At 35.7% G+C, this 18,477-nt stretch overlaps 1 protein-coding gene across 1 annotated transcript in view; it reads right to left on the bottom strand.

Moving 5' to 3' along the window:
* LOC149790378 (uncharacterized) overlaps positions 1-18,477 on the bottom strand; it is a 75,557-nt gene that overhangs the window by 19,600 nt on the left and 37,480 nt on the right. The window contains exon 7 of the mRNA XM_089973210.1: positions 8,610-8,817. Coding sequence (XP_089829336.1) covers positions 8,610-8,817 — 208 coding nt within the window. The remainder of the gene's footprint in view (positions 1-8,609; positions 8,818-18,477) is intronic.

The following is an 18,477-nucleotide window of genomic DNA, read 5'->3' as shown; positions in this document are numbered from 1 at the left end:
CCTGAAATTCTCATGATCTGAGCAATGACAAATTGGTTCTGTGATAAAGCTTGCACCAGCTGTACAGACTGAATGGTTTGTGTATGTCATGGAGAGATCATATACTTCACTAGGGTTGTTTATAAAATTGGAGTTTTCTCACTCAGTGGGCTACTAGAATTCATGTGGATCTTGCCAAAGTCTGTAACATTGAGGATGAAGTTTAGTGTGGTACGTTACAATTGATGACATGGACAACTTTTGTTTCCTATGAATTCTGGCATCACATCAAAGATGTCGCCTTTTCAAAACCTTCTGATGCTGGCAGATTTTGCTGAACCATTCCCAAAAATGTTATATTTACCAATGAAATGAGTATTGCATATACTAGAATTTTTGTTTGACCCTTATTGTCACAGATAACTTAATTATTTATTAATTCTATAGATATATTGCTTTTCCATGTTAGGAGTTTTATTTGAATAAAGTCATCCAAGGCAAGCCTTAGATCAAGGACAATTAACTGGATCCACACAAGCTGATCTTAGAAAAGCTTTCAACCTTGTTGATTGACAATATGAGCATTTATCAATGTGACACTTCAATGACTGACTGGTTGACATTGTATCTAACAATGAGAAAACACTGTCAAAATAAATGGGAGTTTTTCTAAAGAAGAACCAATTACATGTCGAGTACCACAGGGGTCAATCCTAGGTCCACTCCTATTTCTCATTTTCATAAATGATCTGCCAGTGAAAATAGGAAACCATATTTCATGTACTGACTTGTATGCAGATGATACCGTTATCAGATTTCAAACAGCTAAAATCAAACCTATTGGTCTCTCTTCAGATACATTAGATTCCTTGTGTATGGAAAATAGCATGAAAGCAAACACAGACAGGATGAAAGCGTTAATGATTACTACCAAACAAAAGAGAGCAAAATTGGAAAATAACAATCTGAATCTTAAAATGAATGAAATTTGCCTCAAATTGTTACCAATGACAAACTCCTTGGGGCTGACAAATGCTTGCAATGTAATGAACATGTTCAAGTCATATGTCATAAAATCAATTCATATGTTATATATATTTAATTTGCATTGTTTGTAATGTTTTCTGTTTAATTATTTTATTATTTCACGATATGCTATTGAAATGTAACATAGTTTCACGGACTTAACAATGTCCAAAATCAAGTTTATACTCTACTTGACTTGAATTATTGATTGTTTTTAAAAATTGCGTAAATAACTAATATATATAGCTAAAGTATTCTCTATGTGTGTCGGTTTAATATTAGGATCATTATGAATAGAAGTAAACATATTTGAGTCTTGGTCTACGTTATTTGAATTCCCCTATAAATATACCTGGCCTACCTGACATATTCCATATTCTGTAATATAATTTTAGTTAACAGGCTTTCTAATTATAACTGAGATTTTATCGAAAGATCATTAGTATCAATTTAGAAGATTCTTTTTCATTAGGTAATAGTTTTTTTCAAACTGTGTGCTAAGATCTTAGCAGAATCAATTGTATTGTTGTTGTGTCCAGATATTCATTTAGGCTGGATTTTTTTAAAATTCAAATTGTTTTATTCAAGTGATGCTCTTCAAAAATAACATTCTTGGAAATAGAGATTTGAATTTATACTCAAATTTAAAATAAGGATTTATTATTAGATTGTTTTATTGTGAAGCAACAAAGGACTGTTGTCACATCAGCATTATATGGGTCACCACAGGCACATCAACACCTTCAGCAATGAATTTAATTTTGATTTTCACTAAAGTTTATTCAAAACTTGAATTATTAGGACATGAATCTGTAATTCAAGGATTATTTGGGATTAAAGTTGCAATACCATATGTTTTTTAATATATTTTCACTTTGTATTCATGGGAAATAAAATATTTGTTGAATTTTACAAAGCCTGTTGCTTCTGACTCTTTTCTGTTACTTATTTCAAGACCATAGAGTCGTAATAAATATCTGTGGTAATTTAGAAAGATAAGGCCATATCTATCAACAAAATACAGGTTAATATATTACAAATACTATACACAACCACACCGAGGCTACTGCAATGTACTCTGGGCAAACAAACTATATTTCGAAATGTACTCATATACCTACTATTAGGTAAACTTTATTTCAAAATCACTTTCAGTAACTGATATCATCATTTTTGCTATAAAAATAGTCTCGTATTTTCTACATCATGTTACAGGTTATTATGAATTTCATATTGATATGACCGGTTATTTTACATTTCATATATTGGTATGACATGTTACTTCACATTTCATATTGGTATGACAGGTTATTTTGCATTTCATATTGGTATGACAGGTTATTATGAATTACATATTGATATGACAGGTTATTTTGCATTTCATATATTGGTTCGACAGATTAGTTTGCATTTCATATTGGCATGATGGGCTATTTGAAATTTCATATTGGTATGACAGGTTATTTTGCATTTCATATTGGTATGACAGGTTATTATGAATTACATATTGATATGTCAGGTTCGTTTGCATTTCATATATTGGTTCGACAGACTAGTTTGCATTTCATATTAGCATGACAGGCTATTTGAAATTTCATACTGGTATGACAGGTTATTTTGCCTTTCATATTGGTGTGACAGGTTATATTGCATTTCATATTGGTATGACAGGTTATTATGAATTACATATTGATATGACAGGTTATTTTGCATTTCATATATTGGCTTGACAGGTTATTATGAATTACATATTGATATGACATGATACTTCGCATTTCATATTGGTATGACAGGTTGTTTTGCCTTTCATATTGATACAATAAATCTGGCATAATTTTATTTCATATTGTCATGTTGAAGTCATGTTTTATTTTATGCTAGGCCATGAATTAATTGATTCCATGTGGGTAATAATACATTTTCTCACTGTCCATCAATAGATATTGATAACTTTATGACCAAGAATTGTGATATTATTATCAGACATCTGCATTATAGTCAAGTGGCAAGTACAATGGCTTCCAATTCAAGATGAACAGAGTTCAAATCCAACAAGGTTCTAATTTTTTATATTTCCCGATGTGCTTTTTTAGTTTAAACTGGGAAGGAGAATTATTATGAATATTCACAAAACAGAGCATGAATGGCAAACTGCTGACATCATGCAGGATCCAGAAGAAATCTGCTACGTCTTCACTCTTTTATTGATATTCATAATCAATGTGTTTCAGCATAAAATAAAAAGATAATTTGTTTGCCCAATTAAATAATGGATACCTTTCATCTCGTGGGTGAAAAACTTATGTATTTTCACCCACCCACTTGATAAAATATGTTATTTACTTGTTTCAAGAATATATCATCTCTTTATTATGTCAGCTATTGAGTCACATTCACATATTCACATATATGAAATACTGGTTACAATTATAAAATGTTAATAATATATGAAATATTAATCACATATATGTAATATTAATCACATCTATTAAACATTTATCACATATATGATCCACTGTATTAACAAAGAGAATATTTTAAAATCTGAATATTATTCAGCAACTACACTGAAAGTAATTAAACAAACTTTATTAAATGCTTAACAAGGAAAAGTGTTTGCTTTTATAGCACATTTTTAATTTAGTCTTTTTCTTCTGACTTCAACATCATGCTGGGAAAAATGCAGAAGTGGGGGACCATATTATTGACAAAGATCAAAGAAGTACAGATACCTTGACACTACTGTGAAATAATTGGGAAAGCAGAGATTTGTTTTACTATAACAAGAACAATTGATGTAGGGTCATCCACAGGTAAGAAGCAATCTACCTACTTTCAGATATGCGCATAAATGCTTATGCCATCAGAAAGTTGTTACACTGACCTACTTTCAGACATGTACAGGGCTTGAAATTAGCGGTAGTCCGTTACCCCGAGGCAAGCAGATTTCCTGTCGGACAAATAACTTTCATAATGTTAATAGTCTGATGGGCTAGTAAGTTTTGGTTATCAAATAGTCAGCATTTGTTTACGCCATTCCCTAATAAAGACTTGACTTAACAGATGTTCTGTAGAATCAAAGCAGTGACCATTGTAAACACAGTCATAAAATATTAGCATGAGAAGATTAAGTCAATTTCTGCCTCAGAAAGGTGTGTTTCTATAACAAGAAGCCATCTGATTTTGTGCATTTCACTTAACAGTGCAAAGTATGGTCCCGTCATTAAGAACGGAAGTTTGGTAATTGATCCTAATTAATCTGATAACGAATTAAATGAAAAATGATGTGGTATCACACTTTATTCACTCTACAACAGTAACAAACTATAAAGCGGTATACCACACGAAAGAACATGGCAAAAACTATTCAAAGCAATTAGTTTGCACATTTTTTGTTTAAGGTTCTTTTTTTTGCTCGCTACCCAAACGCGCCAACAGTCACAAACAGGAAACTACATATTTTATATTTCCATCAAAATAATTATAAGATTAAGATCAGTTTATCACGGTTATGCTATTGACACATCCTTTCCATACAACTACTTTTTATATAATGATAAGACTAGTTTTTATATTTTTCCCTTACAAGAATGAACAAATAATTGAATACATGTGGAGATATCCAAGCAGAATGCCATACATTTGTTGGGAATTAAAATCTCTGAGCATGGGCATCTAAGATTTGAAAATTTTCCATCTCATTATTAATTTCAACAATACATTGAGGTTTGATTAATTTGGAACAATTACCAAACTTACAACTTATGATAATGTAATTGGATCTGTTAAATAAAATGCGCCGAGTGTCAAGATGGCTCCGTTTGATGGAAACACACCTTTTCCAAGCTGAAACTAACACATCTTCTGATGCTAATATTTTATAACAGTGTTTACAATAGCCACTGCTTTGATCATGCAGAACATCTGCTGATATTAAGTCTTTGTCAGGGAGAGGCCATTTAATTGTGGGAGGGGAAAAAAACACGTTTTGAAATGTGTTTCTTGCTCTGCCTTTCTTATATAAAAGACACTGTGCCATTCCTTTTCTTGCTTTAAATAATTTGCGTCAGCTATACTATAACATCTCGTATTTCAAAACAAGGCACAATGCCCTGCTTATAAGACAGGCAAAATGTGGCGTTTGATAGAAGGTGTTCAGCCACAGGAAAAAAAGCAAAAGTTGAATGAGAATGATGAGGAATAATTCTTATGATGGAAAAAGCATAATGGAAAGTTTCAGGAAAAATGGACAAAAGACAGAGAATAACTGAAATATGATGAGGAAAAGAACGTTATGTGGTGTAACTGGTGTACGCAATTCGCAAAAACAAACACACAAAAAAAATTCAGTTTGTTGCGGGTTGTTTGAACTTTAAACTAGTAAAGATTTGGCAGGACTAGTAAATTTCTCAATATACTAGTCCTTCTGGCAACAAAGAAATTTGTGTTAAATTCGAGCCCTGATGTAACTGGTAGGTTTTATTACAGAATTTAGAATAATAAGCATGAGATAGTAACAGATTAATCCTGGGAAGTTCTGTTTTACCATAAGCAGGTCACAATAACCCAACTTTTATGTTCCAAAGGTTAAGTTTTGCATTCTGCTTGATTTCAGAAATGCTTCTACACAAATCCTAAACGTAATTTTGTACCATCCTATTTAAGTCATCAAAATGTTGTAAGAATGATATACTTTTGAACATCTGTAACTGTTACATTTTTCAGGTATCATTGCAAAAATGAGTGCGACAAACAGAATTTATTTCAGTATTGTGTGGGGTCAGAATAGCAAAAAAAAACCAAGAATCTTAGTTCAAGATCAAATATCCAAAAGAAAAAACATAGATTCAAATGATTCAAACAGGCCCAGTAACTGTATAATTTTGACAGAATGTTTTTTAAAAATGGAACCTCATCCTCATTCTGAGCTCAATAGCAAATATGTCAAGTTCAAGATGAATGGGATCGATACAAGAAACAAAGCACAATAATGGACAAATCTGTCAGGTTTAAGATGAATGGAAAAGATGCAAGGATGGAAGCATAATCATGGACAAATCTGTCAGGTTCAAGATGAATGGGATCAATACAAGAAACAAAGCACAACCATGGACAAATCTGTCAGGTTCAAGATGAATGGGATCAATACAAGAAACAAAGCACAATCATGGACAAATCTGTCAGGTTCAAGATGAATGGAATTGATGCAAAAAGCAAAGCATAATCATCGATAAATCTGTCAGGTTTAAGATGAATGGGGTCGATGCAAGGATGGAAGCTTAATTATGGACAGACAGATAGGGGTAAACTATATGCACTGTCCAAAAAAAAGATTCATTACATAGTAATAATGAAACATGTTCACTGAAGAAAAATATTCCATCAAAATACCTGAACATTGTTCATAACACTCAGCTGAAGGAATGCAGAGAGGGATGGATGGATGGACAGACAGATGGATGGATGGATGGATATGTAAGGTTGTCAATAGTAACTCAATATGATCCTACCACATTTAAGGCAGTGCATACATATCTAAATGGTGGGTAACCATGGGTTAATCACTATAATGTTCGATAAATAATTCTGGACAACTATGGGCTGGTCACTGTAATGATTGACAAATACTAATGGATAACCATGTGTTTAACTCATTCGGCCCCAGAGTTTTTTGTCATTTTTGCCTGAAATTTCCATGAGACTAATGCCTAGTTGTATTAGAAACATAAATTTCCATTGGTTTTTTTTGCTTGCGCAAGAGCAGAAGGGTAAAAGTTGGATTTTTTTTTTTTTTGCTTAATGGACCCATCATTTTCATATGGAGACCACTCTTTATTCCAAATGCCCACCTTATCCTAGTTTTTGCAAAGGTACACCTGTCTCTGTGCAGTTAAGACCAGTATGCCTTAGATCTGAGGCCAAAAGGTCTAATATCCTGAAACAACATCGCATTCTGATCTTGAGCAAATTTTGGTTGGAAAAAAAAAAACGGGTCCAAAAAATGAGGTTTTTCTCTCTGTATTTTGTAGTGCAACTAGAACTTCCAAATTATTTGATATCATTTTAGAGCTATATCTGCTTTTTTTTAAATACCACCCATGTTGGTGAATCTTAAATGACCTTGATGCTGCAGACCTTGGAAGTAGGGTACAGCTTCATCATGCCTACAGACGGGATCAGGGCTGAATCGGTTAAAAGTCACTGTAATGATTGACAAGTACTAATGGATAACCATGTGTTTAAAAGTCACTGTAATGATTGACAAGTACTAATGGATAACCATGTGTTTAAAAGTCACTGTAATGATTGACAAATACTAATGGATATCATGGGCTATTCACTGTAATGATTGACAAGTACTAATGGATATCATGTGTTAGTCACTTCAATGATTGACAAGTACTAATGGATATCGTGTGTTAGTCACTGTAATAATTGACAAGTACTAATAGATATCATGTGTTAGCCACTGTAATGACTGACAAGTACTAATGGATATCATGGGCTAGTCACTGTAATGTTTGATATGTACTAATGGATAACCATGGGTTAGACAGTGACTGTAATGTTTGACAAGTACTACTGGAGAATTACAGGTTTGTCAGAGGCTGAAAGATGCAGTGGGTCGCATTTAGAGTTTGAGGCCCCTAGGCCCTGGTTAAACTGAAATTTGGAATGTCAAAACAATCCATTATAATTTAAAATATAAAGATTAAGAAAACAACTAAGTATACAAATTTATTATTTTCAGAATTGTTCTTTTAAAAAAATGCCATGTATTGCACAACCATGGGTCAATTACTGTAATGTACAAGTGCTCCTTAACAGCAATAGGTTACTGACATTAATGCTGAAAAATACTACTGTACAACCATCATGGGTCAATTACTATAATGTACTAGTGCTACTTAACAACAATAGGTTACTGACATTAACGCTGAAAAATACTACTGTACAACCATGGGTCAATTACTGTAATCTACAAGCGCTACTTAACAACAATAGGTTACTGACATTAATGCTGAAAAATACTACTGTACAATCATGGGTCAATTACTGTAACGTACAAGCGCTACTTAACAACAATAGGTTTAGTACTGTTGTTGTTGAAGGTTTAACGCCATTTTTCAGCACAAGATAGGCTATACATGGCAGCCAATATAATTGGTGGAGGAAGAACCGTGGAAAACCCCGGGAAGAATCACCAACTCATGAGAAGCTACTGGCAGGCTTTCCCACGTACCAACGTTAGCCAAGCCTGAGACTCTAACTCACGCAGACAGAGGTGAGATGGTAGTGGTCCATAGCAGTGAGCACCTTAGACCACTTGGCCACTCGTGGCCCCGGTTTAGTACTGACATTAACTCTGAAAAATACTACTGTACATCCATGGGTCAATTACTGTAATGTACAAGTACTACTTAACAACAATATGTTGCTGACATCAATGCTGAAAAATACTACTGTACAAGCATGGGTTAGTCATTGCAATGCTTGACAAATACTAGTAGATAACAAAGGGTTAGTAACTGTAATATTTTTGTAAGTACTATTGGACTACCATGGGTAAGTCAATGATAAAAAGTACTTTGCTTCAAACTTACTACATCTACAAAGTCTGGAACATCTAGGGGCTGATCAGTACAACTGCCACTCAGGGTGCAATGATAGGGTTTAATGAAATCAAATCCTAGCTCATAAGCATATGTTAGGTCCTTTCCATTGAGGCTGTAGTGCTTCTTGGTATTAAAATCATCTCGATCAATGTAGTCTGTCCGTCCTCCATTCTTTGTCTTGGCCAAAAATTTGACTCTGAAGATAAAAAGTCAAAGGAATACAAATATATGAGCTGTGTATTGCTTAGGAGCTCTGAAAATTTGGTTTCAACGTCTGCATAAAGCAATTAACCCACAAAACTTCAACTTTTTCAATCTCCTAAGATTGCATTTAAATATGCTGGAAGCCTGCATATACAGATCAAAACAGAATTTCTCTACGACAAGAAACTTATCTTTTAAAGCAAAACATTTCTTCCCCATCTCCACCATAGTAACATAATGTGACCATGAAAATACAAAACCCAGTCAAAAGCCCCAACTCAGGTCTTAGGGTGTTCGTTTTCTTTCCCTAACCCTTAATTAGGTCTTAGGAGCCACTCAAGGTATCTAAGTATCCAGTTTTCTCTGTTTGCTCAATGTTTTTTTTTAAAAATCTCTTGCTTACAAGCTAAATGTGATGGATGGATGGAGGCAGACAGCATAAAACCAAGATGTCTCCTTCACAGGGGATGGGTTGAATATAAAAAGAAGCAAGCTGCTGGAAGGCACTGAAGCTCAATTAAACACCGGCTCACCAATACCAAATTGTCCCAGTTTCTAAGGAAGTGCCATTTTGAAATACTATCCTTAAATTTGTTTCTTCATAATACAGATTCAGCATCATGAAAGCCAACTGAAAAAACAGATTGTCATTTTTGGATTCCAATAAAAACAATTAGTCTAATTAATAATGGAATTTTGACATTGAGTCAATAACTAGATGAAAGAGGTAATGCCAACAAATCACTCTTATACTGCTAGATAACAGAAGATTTTATTATCAATAAACAGATATATACAGTTACCTGAAGAGTCAGTATTAAACAAGACAAAGATAACTATATTTAAAAAAACAACTGTAAGCAAAAATAATCAATCAAGAAATACAAGTTAGTGAACTTTTTTACATAGTGTAATATATAGCATACTTGTTATAACACCATGTGTCAAACTAAAAGCATGATTTTAATATCCCAAACCCCTCAACATGATCATGTTTAGAAAAAGATGATTTTAAGTAATCTTCACACAAAAAAACACCACTTCAATATATACCTGTGACAATTACCATGTATAAACAGTATTTAAAAAAACACCACCTCAATATATGCCTATAATATGTAACATGTATTTAACAGTAATAAACAACACCCACCTCAATATATACAGATAACAGGTAACATGTCTAAATGGTAAACTGTCCTACTTAGAGTTCGTATAAAATTATCCTTGGGGCAGTTTATACAGCAAATTCTCATAAAGGTAATTAAAATGTAAGGTGGTCAGTTATTATAAAACCACCACCATTTCATATATTACTTAAGTTGGCTGCCTGAACCAAGAAGTATATCTCAAGTCCTTTAAAGGCTGTTGTGGGAAGCTGATCATGCTAATTTGCATATTTAAAGTTCATGAAGTGGAACAACCTGATTCATTTTAAGTTATAAGTAAATCAAAGAGCTGCTAGTTGTATTTCAAACAGCATGTTATTACATGCCAATGCCTTGAACAAAAATGTTAGAGACATCTATATGAAAATTATCATTGGTAAGTTTGTGAACAGCAGCAATGTTTCTTAGAAGTCAGATTCTATTCTATATATATATAATGCTAAGCATTAATTTTTCATTTGTTGGAATAGTGTTTTAGTGTGATTCAGTTTTCAGAATGATTCAGGAAGTAAGAAGCTAACAGCAAAAACATATAAAGCCCAGCAAGACTAAATTTCACAACTCCTGGTTGACAAGAGTTTTTCTTTGGGAATCACAGCAGCAAGGGGGAGCGTTTCATTCTTTCCACATACAATGCGAACATTATATCGATATAAGATATAAATCTGGAGTGTCAAAATGACAGGGGTACCTGTAGTAACATTTGCACAAACCAGAACATATTTGACACACTGAAATGAACATTCAGATTAGTTCCTTTTATTATTATTCGTTACCTTAATCTTGTTAAAATAATAACAGTTAATTGATCCAGGATGATTCTAGCTATTCAATGGATTGATTAAAAGACAATTATAAGCAGTCACACATTTTTGCATAGTTGATTTGTGTTCATAAACTATTAAGACCAATACTGGACAGAGACACTTATTATTGCTGTATTGCCTGTTGTTGTTGTTGTTGTTCTAGGGTTTAACGCCATTTTTCAGCACAAGATAGGCTATACATGCCGGCCAGTATAACTGGTGGAGGAAGAACCCTTGGAAAACCCAGGGAAGAACCACCAACACACGAGAAGCTACTGGCAGTCTTTCCCACGTACCCATGCTAGCCGAGCCTTGGACTTGAACCCACGCAGACAGAGGTGAGATGTCAGTGATCCAGAACAGTAAGCGCTTTAGACCACTCAGCCACTTGGGGCCACTTGTAGACAGAGACATTTATTATTGCTGTATTGTCTGTAAGGCCCCCATTAATCTTGAAAATATTATGATGACCCCTGACCTCTTTCCCAAATTAAATGGTCATTACACATCAACACTGGAAGGCCTTTATGCCAGGATGTTCTCTCTAAGAGTCGGCCTCATTCTGCCTTGAGCAAGCAATATTAAAAATTAAAATCATGAAGTTGCTTTCTAGTAATGGCCACCTTTTCAGCCAGGAAGCTTTATTTTAAATTTGATTAAATTATGTTAAGTGATTTATAAAAGGATGTAATTTAAAGATTATAAATGATAACCATAGTTGATGACAAATCAACATAATTAGAACAAATTTAAAATACCTTTATTCCAGGCTGCTCATTTTAATTTGTTTGAATTTGCTAAGCAGTTTTTGAGAAGAAGGTGTTTTTATGGGGTCTTTTTTAACTTAGTAATGGTGGTCATAATCTGGAAAAAACTGAAAGACCTCCATGACACTTTGCTTCCAAATTTTGGACAACTTCTGTTTAGCAGTTTTTGGGAAGCAATTTCATTTTTATTGTACTATTTGTAAGTACATGTACAGAGATATTTAATGAAGGATCAGCATGATTTAAAAAAACAAAATGAAAATGATCTATGCCAGGGTGATGTCATATTGGTCCAAATCTATCCTAATCATGATGCTTGCTGACATATTTGGCCATATGTTCATGAGTAATGGCGACCTACATTTAGCTAGATAGGTCAAAGTTTGTTCCAAATTAAAAAGAAACCAAATTTGGAGCATAGTTTTTCATTAATACTTAAATGATTATAATACATTATGAGAACATCCAATTCCAACAGATCTGGTCCTTTCAAGCCAAGAATGACATTCATCGAAAATTTTGACTTGTTTTAGCAACAAATTTGCTACAAGGCTGGTTAGCTTGCCAATGTGACTATCAGAGCTGAGTCACTCTGCTTGGATAAAGAGATCAGTGCCAAATAACATCAATCATCATTTACTATTGCTGTGAATGTACATTCCCTTCCAGGGATATGACATGGAGGACTTGTCAAGGCATGCCATCATCAGTTACTACTGGTGTGGATGTGCATTCCCTTCCAGGGATATAACATGGAGGGCTTGTCAAGGCATGCCATCATCAGTTACTACTGGTGTAGATGTGCATGCCCTTCCAGGGATATAACATGGAGGACTTGTCAAGGCATGCCATCATCAGTTACTACTGGTGTAGATGTGCATTCCCTTCCAGGGATATAACATGGAGGGCTTGTCAAGGCATGCCATCATCAGTTACTACTGGTGTAGATGTGCATTCCCTTCCAGGGATATAACATGGAGGACTTGTCAAGGCATGCCATCATCAGTTACTATTGGTGTGGATGTGCATTCCCTTCCAGGGATATAACATGGAGGACTTGTCAAGGCATGCCATCATCAATTACTACTGGTGTAGATGTGCATGCCCTTCCAGGGATGTAACATGGAGGACTTGTCAAGGCATGCCATCATCAGTTACTACTGGTGTGGATGTGCATTCCCTTCCAGGGATGTAACATGGAGGACTTGTCAAGTCATGCCATCATCAGTTACTACTGGTGTAGATGTGCATGCCCTTCCAGGGATATGACATGGAGGGCTTGTCAAGGCATGCCATCATCAGTTACTACTGGTGTGGATGTGCATTCCCTTCCAGGGATATAACATGGTTGTTGTTGTTGTTGTTCTAGGGTTTAATGCCATTTTTTAGCACAAGATAGGCTATACATGGCAGCCAGTATAATTGGTGGAGGAAGAACCCTGGAAAACCAGGGAAGAACCACCAACCCACGAGAAGCTACTGGCAGGCTTTCCTACGTACCCATGCTAGCCGAGCCTTGGGCTTGAACCCACACTGACAGAGCTGAGATGGCAGTGGTCCGGAACGGTGAGCACGTTAGACCACTCAGCCACTCGAGGCCCACGATATAACATGGAAGGCCTGTCAAGGCATGCCATCATCAGTTACTACTGGTGTAGATGTGCATGCCCTTCCAGGGATATGACATGGAAAATTTGTAAAGGCATGCCCATCATCATGTAAGCAAAATAGAAGAACGGTATTTCACTCCCCAAACTAGCTTCTTCTTCAAAATCGTTATCTTATCCCAATACATAGGCGAATAGGTAGAATGTGAATGGAGATGGTCCAAATAGAAAGAAGGGGAATATATCTGCATTCTTTATCCTGGAGATGGTCTGAATAAAAAGAAGGTGAATGGATCTGCATTCCTTATCCAGATGGTCTGAATAGAAAGAAGGTGAATTATCTGCATCCTTTATCCCGGAGATGGTATATAATAGGTAGAAGGTGAATGTATCTGTATCCCTTATTCTTCAAATGGTCTGAATAGAAAGAAGGTGAATGGATCTGCATCCGTTATCCTGGAGTTGGTCCAATTAGAAGAAGGTTGAATGGATCTGCATCCCTTATCCTGGAGATGGTATGAATAGGTGGTATATGAATGTAAATGCATCCCACACCCTGGAGTCTGTCAGAATAGAAAGGTGAATGGATCTACATCCCTTATCCTGGAGTTGGTCCAATTAGAAGGAGAGTCAATAGATCTGCATCTCTTATCCTGGAGATGGTATGAACAGTTAGAAATGAATGCATCTGCATCCCTTATCATGGAGATGGTAATAATAGAAAGAAGGTGAATGAATCTGCATCCCTTATTCTGGAAATGGCATAAATAGGTAGAAGGTAAATGTATATGCATCCCTTATCCTGGAGTTGGTCCAAATAGAAAGGTGAATGGATCTTCATCCCTTATTTTGGAGATGGTCCTAATAGAAGGAAGGTGAATGGATCTGCATTCCTGATCCTGGAGTTGTTCTGAATAGAAAGAATGTGAATGGATCTACATCCCTTATCCTGGAGTTGGTCCAATTTGAAGGAAGGTGAATGGATCTGCATCCATTATCCTGGAGATAGTAAGAATAGAAAGAAGGTGAATGTATCTGTATCCCTTATTCTATTTAGGGTCCGGATAGAAAGTAGGTGAATGAATCTGCATCCCTTATCCTGGAAATGGTATAAATAGGTAGAAGGTAAATGTATATGTATCCCTTATCCTGGAGTTGGTCCAAATAGAAAGAAGGTGAATGGATCTTCATCCCTTATCATGGAGATGGTCTGAATACAAAGAAGAAGAATGTATCTGCATCCCTTATCCTGGAGATGGTATGAATAGGTGGTATGTGTATGTAAATACATCCCATACCCTGGAGTCTGTCAGAATAGTAAGACGGTGAATGGATCTGCATCCCTTATCCTGGAGTTGGTCCAATTAGAAGGAAGGTGAATGTGTCTGCATTCCTTATCATGGAGATGGTCTGAATAGAAAGAAGATGAATGTATCTGCATCCCTTACCCTGGAGATGGTATGAATAGGTAGAAGGTGAATATATCTGCATTCCATATTGTCACAAGATGAAGCTGGGTTGGGACTGCATTAGTGAAGACACCCAAAGCAACTGTGTTTATAAGATGTTTATTTATAAACGCAAACTTAATATTAACTCAATGAAAAGAACGGAATTTCAAACAAACGTGAATTAAGTCCTATCACCAATCAACAAAATCAAAGTATATGATCTACACCCCAATATAAACAAAGTCTTGAATGTATCATTCTTATAACAATATTGAAATCTATGTAAATTTGCTCAGATAGCAGTAGTAAAAATAACAACATGGAACATATATATCATTATCATGGTGCCCATTTGACGTCCAAGATGTAACTCTGGTTCCGCTCGCTCTAGTCAATGGTCAGAGAAGCACCCACACATGGTCCGCTCCTCTCAGTCTGTTGAAGGATTCCTCATGAGCCCTCACATTTAACACAGACCTGATGGTCGCGAAGCCTTGGTCCCTACCATCGAGAACACCAGTACACTCTTCCGAACCAATGTCACCAGACACAGTGTACATGTCACAAGAAACCACAAAGAGTTCTGTGACTCCACATCAAACCATGTATAAGGCAGCTCTACAGCTGGAGATTTGCTCCTGTAAAGGGGTAAGCTTCCTAACAAGACTCATCATAATGTAATGTGGTTATAGAGAATTTGCCCTATATGTATACTAGCTGTGACAGATATGTGCAGCTAGGTACTTAGGTTTTTCACTGCAGGCAATTTGCATATGCAGCATGGTTTGAGTTTCGCTCAGTATTTCAAAATAACTAGAGCCAAAAAAATATACCACCCTTTGGTGACGCTGTACGTGGCAATGAAACCTGAGTACATTTTTGACAATATATACATATTGATATAACTTGTACACAATTCAGTGACACATATCCTGGAGTTGGTCATAATAGAAACATGGTAAATGTATCTGCATACCTTATCCTGGAATTGGTCCAAGTAGAAAAAGGTAGTATCTGCTACCCTTATCAATAGTTAGAAGGTGAATGTATCTGCATAACTTGCCCTTGAGATGGTCCAAACTCTGGTCTAATAACATTTGTGATGCAACTTTAAGTGCCTCATGAGTTTGTGGTTAATTCAGGTTAATGAATGAACACAGTATACATAAAAGTGTTGCTCCTTTGAAATCAGAGGAGTAGAATAAGCCACATGTTCTGAAACTGCTCATTGGCCTGGGAAGGAAGCTGAATGATTGTCTTGTTGACATAGGTTCCACCAGGTCATACTGAACTGTTTAGGATGAGAAGTCTCTGTGATAAATGATGAAGAATGTCATCTCTTTCTTCAATCCTAAAATGTGAATAATATTAGAGAACAGTTGTACTCCCCACTCGGTGTGTGTAAATGATCTTCATGACTGTCCCCACTCAGTGTGCCTAAATAATCTTCATCATGACTGTCCCCACTCAGTGTGCCTAAACGATCCTCATCATCACTGTCCCCACTTGGTGTGCCTAAATGAAAAAGAAATTCATTTGATCTTGGCTTAGTTCTTTGTTTGAATAGCAGATAACCCAATAGATTCTGGAAATATTAAATTCCCTCCTCTGAACTGCAGTATCCCTCTTGTTACTTCAGTCTGCTTCAGTCCACTTCAGTGCCCCGACATGGTACTGTATATGCTAATGGCAAGCAGAGTCAAAACAAGACAACTGCTGCTTCATGATAAAAGACCAATGATTGGTCCTTAGCAGGAACTTGTTGTTAGCAATGAAAGCTGGGGCCATAATGAAAGGAACCTAACATGGAAGAATGAGATGATCCTCAAGCCATGTCATTTAAAAAGACAAATGGAATGTGACATGATCCTGGGAAGACAGAGGGACTGCATGAGATTCAGTCTGAAAGGGAGTGCCCTGAGCTGCTACATGGAATGTGACATGATTCAGGGAAGACAGAGGGACTGCATGAGATTCAATCTGAAAGGAAGTGCCCTGAGGTGGTATATGGTTTACCTGTTCATGATCCAAAGAAAGTTCCATGAAGACCTCTTAAAGAGAATTTGACTGTGTGCATGCTCAATGCAAAATATCCCTTTTCAATGGTGCCAAGAAATAATCCTGGTATTTCATTCTGAACTTTGGTACCTGAATGTGTTGGTAGAGAGATCTTAGATCTATGACCAGTCAGGGAACTAGGAAATGTCTAAAATAAAATCTCAATGAATTTGCATGTTGTGAACAATTTCTACCTTCTTTATCATGAAGACAGAGTATGTTTCCTGCTGATAAACAGCAGCTTTACAACTGTACTGGGGATGTATGTTGTTAAAGATTTATAGCAGGTGAGGATGAATGAATATGATCTGGAGACAGTCTAAGACAAGTTGCAAGACCTACAGGTCACTGGGTGCAATGTCTCTACCATTTCATGGTAGAGTGCTGCAGTCTTCCCCACAATGACAAGATGGAAATGGGCAGCATGATCATTTTGAAATTTTCAGTGAGAAGCTGTTTCTGTGGGGAAAAATTTGTGGTAAAGGTTTTTCTGTGACAAATTTTCTATGGGAAGGTTGTTGGGGTTAAAATCTGATTTAAACATGTCAGTGTCTCCCTGTGTTTTGTTATCAGTAGTCCAAACAATCTGTGCCCATGATCACCAAGGAAAAAGCATGAACGAGGGTTTCCAAGTCTGACATGACTCACAGTCAAATATGCTTCTCTGGTCTCCCTTCAAAATAAAGACTATGTTCTGGGCAGGATAACAAATATAGAAAATGTAGAAACAATGTAAATAAAAATTACTAAAACATTACTGAATAGAGTAAAATCCCAAAATCTTCTCAAAATTGTTTACTGACCTGCAGGTGGGCATGCATAAAAATGGATACGAGTGTCAAAAGCTCAGATAAATCAACAGATAACATCCGGATAAAATATGTTTAGCACCTAAAGATGTTTCTGATTTTTAAGAACTAATAGCAGTACTGTGCAAGAAAATTCCTATCAATATGTAATATGTCATAACAGAAGCAGAACCAGACAAGAAGATGATAAAATGTCTGCAAAATCAGAATGTTACAATATTAATTGTTAGATCCAACAAGATCAAGACTTCTAAAAGATGCTGCTGACCCACTTACTTACCAAACACTATGAAAATCACATTAACCAAACATACTGTAAACTACCAAGGTGACACCAATATAAAAAACCAATGGAAAACATGACATGAGCAAATTCTTGGTCAACTTCGTTTATTCCTTAACTATTTCAAAAATGCTTGAAAAACATGCATTGTTTCCCTTACAATTTTACTTATCAATGATGAACTTCTGCATGAAAATCAATCTGGGGTTGGATGAAATCATGCAAATTAAATGACATTAGGGTCAATTCCATGCAGACAGTTATGCAATATGGAGATCCAAATGAGGTCAAAGGTCAATCCATAGTCCTCTGTAAATCCTACTATAAATGACATACCATTTAATATAGGTCAAACAATATCCTCACAAACTTGTATGCTGATGCTACCATGTTGTCCAGTGCAAAGAATTCCAAGCATGACTTCAAATCTAAACTTCACAAATCTCTTAATAAGGTTATCATGGGATTGCAATAACAACTGTAAAACTAAGTACTTCTTATATTCACTGTTCAAAAATAATCAAACAGCTGCCAATGAAAAAGTCCCTCATGAAAAGCTCCTCATTAAAAAGTCCCTCACAGAAAGGTCCTCATTAAAAGTCCCTCATAATAATAGTGTCATATTACAAATGGTTACACATGACAAATTACTTGAAGACTTTTTTTTTTACTATAACCAAAGATGGTGTCAACATTTTATTC

Source organism: Sinohyriopsis cumingii, chromosome 10, assembly GCF_028554795.1.
Source record: "Sinohyriopsis cumingii isolate HCF-2022 chromosome 10, ASM2855479v2, whole genome shotgun sequence".
Lineage (NCBI taxonomy): Eukaryota > Metazoa > Mollusca > Bivalvia > Unionida > Unionidae > Sinohyriopsis > Sinohyriopsis cumingii.
The sequence above is the reverse complement of the archived record's forward strand: the minus strand, read 5'-3'. Positions and strand labels throughout refer to the sequence as shown.